This window comes from Amphiura filiformis, chromosome 2 (genome assembly GCF_039555335.1).
Source record: "Amphiura filiformis chromosome 2, Afil_fr2py, whole genome shotgun sequence".
Taxonomy (NCBI): Eukaryota; Metazoa; Echinodermata; class Ophiuroidea; order Amphilepidida; family Amphiuridae; genus Amphiura; species Amphiura filiformis.
The window spans coordinates 1,249,935-1,259,319 of NC_092629.1; the positions used below are offsets into that span (position 1 = coordinate 1,249,935).

The 9,385-nt window shown below is 35.4% G+C and overlaps 1 protein-coding gene across 1 annotated transcript; it reads left to right on the top strand.

Annotated features, from left to right (window-relative positions):
- Positions 1-3,133: 3,133 nt before the first annotated feature.
- Positions 3,134-7,260, top strand: LOC140145366 (uncharacterized). Its single transcript, XM_072167119.1, is given in 5 exon segments — positions 3,134-3,163; positions 4,359-4,507; positions 5,582-5,796; positions 5,799-5,967; positions 7,086-7,260. Coding segments are annotated over 5 exon segments (738 nt in total).
- Positions 7,261-9,385: the final 2,125 nt, after the last annotated feature.

Below are 9,385 nucleotides of genomic sequence, written 5' to 3' on the forward strand. Positions count from 1 at the left end.
GGGACCATTTATTAGTTTTTCAAACAAAACATCATGTACAAAAAATTTTAGGCTTAAACAGCTCAATGTGATATCCTGCTAATGTATACAGATGCTTTTGAGTCATTCTCAACTTTAATTTCCCCTCTTTTACAACATTATTCACTTTTATAGCATTTTTTATACCTTTTTCGGATATAAAATGTATCTATTAATGACAACATTGGTGGCGGTATTTAGTTACTGGAAATTACTCTCTCAAGCTTTTAATACAATAACTCCTTTTATTGTTTGATAAAATATGTTTATAAAATTTCCTTGTTATTTCACCTATTCCAACTGTTTTAATGGCAGTATTAATCACCTATCCCTTGCAAATAAAGAAATATGATTTATGATAAATAGCGCCATCTATAGTTTGCATTTAGTTAATAATGAAGCCGATTCTATATACATCAAACAACCGTGATTGTTTGCAAAATGTCGTGCGACTATTCGAATATATCAGTGAATTCCATAATGACATTGAGCTCTTACAGACATCTTTTGCAACTTCCCTAAAGAACCAAGGGAGTTTACATAAGAAGACAATGGAAATTCTTTAAGCACACCTACCCTAATGAAGACACGAGAATCCCATGTCTTCTTCAGGGGAATGCGCATAATTTCTATCTGCAACAGGCTTGCAACAGCAATTAGTTTAGTCTGGTTCATCGAATTTCGGTATTGCTTATAAATCCCACGCAACATAGAGTATACTTCAAGTAATCACAATTCAATTAAAAGTAATAGAATATACATTTTTTATCCGATTTCAGACCTTTTCTACTTATTGTCTGAATAAGTAATGTGGCCAGTAAATGTAGATAATTATGCTATTGCAACAACTTATAATGTATAATTTCTTTTTTACATATCTTGATTGGATATAAAATTTGCAGTAACTTGGTATTTCCTGGATTGTAACGATTACTATGTTGACGAAGCTGGACTGTCACTATTGTCCTTAAGCGACGAGGTGATCTGAGTGTGGTAACAACAACAAGTAAGTTATTTCTATACAAAACAAAGTGAGTGAGATTTGGTTTTCTTAAATAATGGTTGTTCACGTTGTAGCATTCTCGACAAAATACCTTTGCTAGGCCTGGTACCTGATCTGACATTTTGCAGACGAATAACATCGTGATTTTACGTTTAAAACTCATGTCAAAATAGAAGAAAGAATAAATTCTTCGATGACTGTTAAATTTGTCAATTTTGTTCCTGCTCTGCTCCTTTTGGTTTGTATGCCATGTGGATCTTTATGTTATTACAACGTTGTTGTACGAAGCATGGCGGAATAATGAAAATGGATAGGTTGAGACCATTGAATGACAACTTTAGTGACAGTCTTACACGTTACTGAAGCAAAAATGGAAGTCTTTAAAGATATGGGTAGCAATGTGGGTTCCTTTTGTGGGTCAATATTGAGAAGGTTACTTGCGATAGGAAGATGTAAGTCAAATTTACAGCAAGGAAAGAAAATGAAACATCAATGTGAATTTACCTCGCTGGTGTTAACACATCATCAATCCGTTACATCTACTGATGTTTTGGAAGATTTTCCCTGCCGCTATTGTTTTGATTCCGTTTTGATTTGCAGTTTGTATGAACAATTATGTCTATTGCATCTTCCGAATTATATAGTCTAAGATCACATGACGTCATTAGATTTTCACAAATTTCAAATTTGCCACATATTTAATGTACATTATATATAAACATGGTAAGTAGTCTTGGCTTTCCATCCTATATCAGAATCTTTATCAAAATCAAAATGACCATTAAAGATTAACATTAACAAAGCCATTAACTAACCAGCAACCCTTAAGGTTTTTCAGTCTCGTAACCATGTGAATCACTTAATCAGCAACTGAATATTGCATTCATTCGACTTTTGATCAATAAAGCTATAACAGCAACGGATCTATCAACAACAGCAGCAATGGACTACGGAACGCTTACTGCAACGACGGATTTGATATTTGCAGCAGACGAAGATGAGAAAACTGTAACTTTGGCTACTACCGATGATAACAGTCAGGAGCATACAGAACAACTAATGGTAGAACTTGGATTTGATAATGCTGGTACTGCTGCTGCTGCTGGGCAGGCACTTCTTGAGCCTCTTCACAAAGCTACGGTCACAATTGACGATAACGATTCACCTAGTAAGAAATCAAACAGTATTTTACATTTTTAATGATACCTAATAATGCTAGTTCAAATTGATTCTCTTTAATTCAATATTAGAAATAAACTCTATTTGTACAGTCGACACTTATACATGATTTCGTCCATCGTAATCCCGGTAGAATTACAGTTTCCTGTATTTTTGAGAAACTGTCGAGTTCTTGCAAATTGCATGTACATTGTGGAGACTGTTTTAAATTGATTATAAATTTAACAAACTATATTGTTTGCAAAATGTCGTGCGACTATTCGAATATATCAGTGAATTCCATAATGACATTGAGCTCTTACAGACATCTTTTGCAACTTCCCTAAAGAACCAAGGGAGTTTACATAAGAAGACAATGGAAATTCTTTAAGCACACCTACCCTAATGAAGACACGAGAATCCCATGTCTTCTTCAGGGGATTGCGCATAATGTCTTTCTGCAACATGCTTGCAACAGCCATTAGTTTAGTCTGGTTCATCGAATTTCGGTATTGCTTATAAATCCCACGCAACATAGAGTATACTTCAAGTAATCACAATTCAATTAAAAGTAATAGAATATACATTTTTTATCCAATTTCAGACCTTTTCTACTTATTGTCTGAATAAGTAATGTGGCCAGTAAATGTAGATAATTATTCTATTGCAACAACTTATAATGTATAATTTCTTTTTTACATATCTTGATTGGATATAAAATTTGCAGTAACTTGGTATTTCCTGGATTGTAACGATTACTATGTTGACGAAGGTGGGACTGTCACTATTGTCCTTAAGCGACGAGGTGATCTGAGTGTGATAACAACAACAAGTAAGTTATTTCTATACAAAACAAAGTGAGTGAGATTTGGTTTTCTTAAATAATGGTTGTTCACGTTGTAGCATTCTCGACAAAATACCTTAGTGACAGTCTTACACGTTACTGAAGCAAAAATGGAAGTCTTTAAAGATATGGGTAGCAATGTGTGTTCCTTTTGTGGGTCAATATTGAGAAGGTTACTTGCGATAGGAAGATGTAAGTCAAATTTACAGCAAGGAAAGAAAAATGAAACATCAATGTGAATTTACCTCGCTGGTGTTAACACATCATCAATCCGTTACATCTACTGATGTTTTGGAAGATTTTACCTGCCGCTATTGTTTTGATTCCGTTTTGATTTGCAGTTTGTATGAACAATTATGGCAATTGCATCTTCCGAATTATATAGTCTAAGATCACATGACGTCATTAGATTTTCACAAATTTTAAATTTGCCACATATTTAATGTACATTATATATAAACATGTTAAGTAGTCTTTAAGCGACGAGGTGATATGAGTGTGGCAACAACAACAAGTAAGTTATTTCTATGCAAAACAAAGTGAGTGAGATTTGGTTTCCTTACATAATGGTTGTTCACATTGTAGCATTCTCGTCAAAATACCTTTGCTAGGCCTTGTACCTGATCTGACATTTCGCAGACGAATAACATCGTGATTTTACGTTTAAAACTCGTGTCAAAATAGAAGAAATAATAAATTCTTTGATGACTGTAAAATTTATCAATTTTGGTTTGTATGCCATGTGAATAGTTATGTTATTACTACTTTGTTGGCTCCTTTTGTGGGTCAATAATGAGAAGGTTACTTGTGATAGGGAGATGTAAGTCAAATTTACAACAAGGAAAGAAAATGAAAAATCAATATGAATTTACCTCGCTGGTGTTAACACATCATCAATCCGTTACATCTACTGATGTTTTGGAAGATTTTACCTGCCGCTATTGTTTTGATTCCGTTTTGATTTGCAGTTTGTATGAACAATTAAGATTTTCTCCGCCGCTATTGTTTGGATTCCGTTTTGATTTTGTACATTATATATAAACATGTTAAGTGGTCTTAGCTTTCCATCCTATAGCAAAATCTTTATTAAAATCAAAATGACCATTAGAGATTAACATTAACAAAGCCATGAATTAACCAGCAACCCTTAAGGCTTTTTATTTAGTTAGTGACCATGTGAATTGCTTAATTCAGCATCTGAATATTGCATTCAATTTCCTTTTGACCAACAAAGCTATAACAGCAACGGATCTATGTTGTAGACCACACATGTTCGGTGAGATTTGCGAACTTTGTTTTTCGGACTGACAAGTATATTGCGGATAATGTTAATAGGCCGGACTTAAATATGTTTTGAAGATTGCTATGTTGACACCGTCTAGGCCTGCAAAAATGAGGACGTTAATATCGGAGAAGAAAACAGGTCCGGTGAGGTTCACAAGCGATGAAGCGCTATCGTTGTTGGTAGCAGTCGGAGGGCCATCGTGCGCGTTTTCCGTTAAAGGTCAAATTATTAACGTACGCGACCTTTGCAAAAATGACCGTCGCACTCTTGGGTATGCTTTTTTACCTTTTTCGCGGAAATTTTCGATTTTAAATGTATCGTATTATGTGTAGCCAATCATCTTGGGCAATTTACAAATAAGCTTGTATTGAAAATATCTTCAAAATTCTCTACTTGATTCCCATTTTGTGTACTTTTGTTGTTAGAATTCGTGATTTTTGCGTTTGCGTTATCTTCATATTTATTTTCGTTGCTAAGGACTTCTAACCCGGATATTTTCTGTCTTAACGCTTTAATCATTCTAATTTTTAGCCATACAAGTAATTTCAACCTTTATCTATCGATTAGTCTTTGTCCCAAATATTGAACTTAAAAATTTAAGTTGTTATAATGGTTTAAATTGGTTACCCAGATTCGGCCCATGCAGGAAAATTAAGTAAACAACTTCATAACAATACCGCGTGACTTGACACCATGAACGAGTACACGCGCGAGACTTTGTTGCGCCCGAGCGCGCCATTCATCTGCGTTCAGTGAAATACGCGCGCGCAGCTTAACACTGCTCGCATGAACTTTCTCAATGTTGTTGTCGCATGGCCTACTGAATACTGGTATTTTTCCGTCTTGTAAAATACCCTTTTCATCCCGGCAGGTTTTTGTCTTAACCAACCAAAAATCTTGATTTTTTAATATGAGGATAATAAGCCATGTTTCTAATCATATGCAAATTCCTGATTTATGAACTCGTACCAGTTTTAAAATATAGTAGTTTTTGTTACTCTTTTATCTGAATTCATGACAAAAATTTGTATTTATGTGCCCATATCATATTCCTTGCAAAGCTACGGTATTTTTTGTGAACATATATGGAATGTTGAAAGCCTTTCTTATAGTTATTTATAAAATATATAGCTATTAGGAGTTGTAGAGAGAATTTTGGAAGCTTTTAAAACTGCAACCCAAACCAAGCAAATTTGAATTTTCGTTGTGTGCGTATTCATAGCGTACAGTTTAATAATAGCGCGTCAAAGTTGAATGGCCCTCCAACTGGTAGAAAACAATCCTACCAAACTACTACAGACTACTAGGCTGCAAAACACAAAAATGCTGACACATATCCACCATATAACGAGGTTCGTGATGCTAAAAGTAAATGCTACCCTGATAATATTCAGGTGTTAGAAGATACTGCGAAGGTACCCCTTCAAAGTCTCTTGGATCACACAGCACTTAGAATAAATCAGCAAGAGAAAGAACAAGTCATTATTATTGAAATATGCATGAAAATGAACAATTAAACTGTACTCTGGTGTGCAAATGGGGCTTTGACGGCTCATCTGGCCAAAGTGAGTATAAACAGAAGTCCTCTTCAGGCCAGATGGATGACAGCAGTCTGTTTTGTACCACTCTTGTGCCTTTGATGATACATAGAGACAGTGTGTTACGAGTCGTACTTGACTCAAGGCCAAAATCACCTTTTACCCGAACTCACACGAATGCACAACACAAATACACTGTTTGATTAAGCTAACATAATCTAAGTCTTTAATTGAAAACTAAGTATGCTTGGTACATATAACAACAATTACAATAAAATCACACGATCAGTTTTATTCTATAGGCACTTAACCAGCGGTCTTCTTGTTGGTGATTCTAGAGTTCTTGTAATGTTCTGGACGACTGATGTAATATATCCTTATTCACTTGTCATGCGAAAATCAGCGATGTCCATTGTACACTTGCATTTATAAATCCGTGCGTATAAAATCCTCATACGAAAATGATGATGCTTTCTCCAATCTCCTTTGCGCTGCTATCTCCACAAATATATCTCCTTGCGCTGCTTTCTCCAAAAATATATCTCCTTGCGCTGCTTTCTCCAAAAATGGTGTTTCTTTCACCAATCACTCTTTTTCCAGGGAACAGGGTTCTTTAACACAGCTCCGCTGTTTTTGACAGATGCGTGGCCTTCACAAACCCAGCAAACTCCAGCAATTCGACAGAAGAACTTTAATCCTTTGATGAGGAAGAGCACTTTTGTGTGCTCGCAATCTCCTTCGTTGCTGTATTAAAATAGCTCAATTATTGGCTACATAAACTGGTAAAATGTACTTCTTTTTTGAAGCACGAAGACCATCACACACATGTGGAGTTTCTCAATCTCCCATGGCATTCTGTAAAGTCCCAACAAAAGCCTCCAGCTTTTTATATCAGTACTCATGCAAAAAACCCATCATCTATTAATAAACCATTACTTCAATCACATTTTCACAACATTGCTGCAATCTTGGGATTTCCCAAGATTAATTATACACATTCACCTTTCACATTACATCACTTCCTGAGGTTTTTCTGACTATGGTGCAATATACTGAACTGGGGATTTCCAAGTTCCAAACATAGATCTGACTTTGTTTACAATAATTTGGGGGAATTCCAAAAATGATTTTCCACATCACTATCTTGCACGTACAAGGGAGTTTCCCATCTCATGAAATACTTTCAGATTGTAAACAAAGTTAAATGATTAAATTAAATTACTCAGGGCACATCACAAGTGTGATATGGCAAAACCCAGTCCCCTCCTCCTCAAGATTCTGCCGCCCTATTCATCTTCAATTCAAGAAGGAAACAACAGAACTATCTAAGCAAGAATACGACGTCATTCAATATAAGATCGGCAATTTAAATCCAAAGAATGTAACATTAGACATAGACTATGAACTAGCATAAGATGAAAACAGGAAAGATAACGTACAAATAACATATGACTTGCACTTTACTATGGCTGACCAAAAGGTATTGAGTGCTTTAACAGAAACCAAGTCATCAATGCGTTGCTATGTATGTGGTGCAACACAGAAAAGCTTTAATGACCTGAAGAATCTTCCAGCTCCGAACGAGGAATTTTAAAAAGTTCTACGAACTTTAACCTCTGCACAAATGGATAAGGGGTTTTGAGATGCTTCTACATATTGCTTTTATACAGAATTCCAATTAAACATTGGCGTGTTTCAAATGAGAAAGACAAAAGCTAAATATAGCTGCAAAGAAGAAAGAAGTACATGATAAATTAAAAGTGGAAATGGGACTGAAAGTTGACGAACCTAAGCAGGGGTCCGGTAATACTAATGACGGGACTACGGCTCGTACAGTTTTCAAGAATGAGCAAACCTTTGCTGACATTTGTGGACTGGATCTTAATCTGGTGCGAAGATTACATTTCGTGTTCATAGCAATTTCATGAAAATCTGCTCTGGACCCCGACAAATTGGAAGAATACTGTCAGGAAACAGCAGAACTGCTTGTGCAACTATTTCCATGGTATGGCATGCCTGTCAGTGTGGATGTACTGCTAATCAATGGAGCCTCAATTCTTCTTAATTTGCTCTTGCCAATCAGAAAGATGAGTGAGGAATCACAAGAAGCGTGGAACAAGGACAACAAAATGTTTCGCAGGAAACACACAAGGAAGACATCGCGAGTGGATACCATGAACGATGTTTTCCATAATGGTGACAGGGGGTATTGCTATTAGCAACGTCTCTCTGAAATGTCCAGAAGCAAACCCTCTGCCACGTGAAGTCCTGGCTATGCTATCAGACTCAATCACTCAAGACGATGACTCTTCCGACAGTGACTCTTTATATATAAGAAATAGAGAAACATGTAAAAACTCTTTGAACAGAAAACTTTCATAAAGTGTACTCAAACACACAGTTTGCTTTAGTTATGGGACTTCGTTTTAATCATGATAATGATATCATAAAACAATTTCATAAATGTAGCTCAGTGTGCTAATGTTAAGGACATGTGATAAAGTTGTGGTCGTTTTGGTCGGAAAAATAATTGTTTTAAAATATGAGTATCAGGGAATTAGAGTAGGCCTATTCTGACCTCATTACCTTTTCATTGAAACGTACATTCACGTATTACATTTATATTCTATTCCGTGTTGAACATTCAGATAAACTATAGAATTTATGAAGGAAACTCAAGACACAAAAATCCCATGGTCTGATATTTTAAACGTGACATCTAGATTTAGGATTACGTCTGCTGTAAAAAAAAAATCACACATTTCAGCATTGGGCCTATAGTGAACGACCAATAAACATGCCGTAACTGTATCATGTGTCTGGAAGGGGGTAATGGAGAATTGCAATTTGAATCAGATTACATCATTTTAATGTCATTTGTGATGGTGCATATGGTTAATAAGTTGTAATATCCGAGGTGGAGTCTTCCATTGACATGTTATACGTACCCAGCAAACATAAAACGGTTTCGACATCATTCGCAAAAGGTTAACATGTCGGGTTATATAAAGGACATATAAAAGTAGGCATATGAAACGTTTTCATAACATTCAAAAACATTTGTTGATAACCTACTGCAAAATTCTAACATAGCGTTATTCAAATGTTGACAAAATATTTGTCAAAAAATGTTTGCAAAAATATTTTACAATAACATTTTGAAAACATCTAAAAAATATTGTTGTAGTGTGTTTCCATAAAAACGTTTTAAAACGTTTCCATAACCCGACATATAATGTTATTTAAACGTTTTTATCTAAACCAAAACCCAAAATATAAAATCATTTTTGTGTTTGCTGGGTATAAGCTCCTGCCTTTTGGGGTACTTTTTCGCCAATTTAGGTATCGCGATGGGTGGGTTTTCACCACAGACGAAAGCGCACAACATCATTGTGTATTTTGGGAAACATGTTGGTAAAAGCACCCAGTTTGGGCAAAATTTGATGTTTTTTCAAGGAAATTGTTATATTGATGGGTTGCAAACTAGAGGCAAAATTATGTTAAGAGAATGGCGACGTTTTGGAGTCCAGCAGGAACAA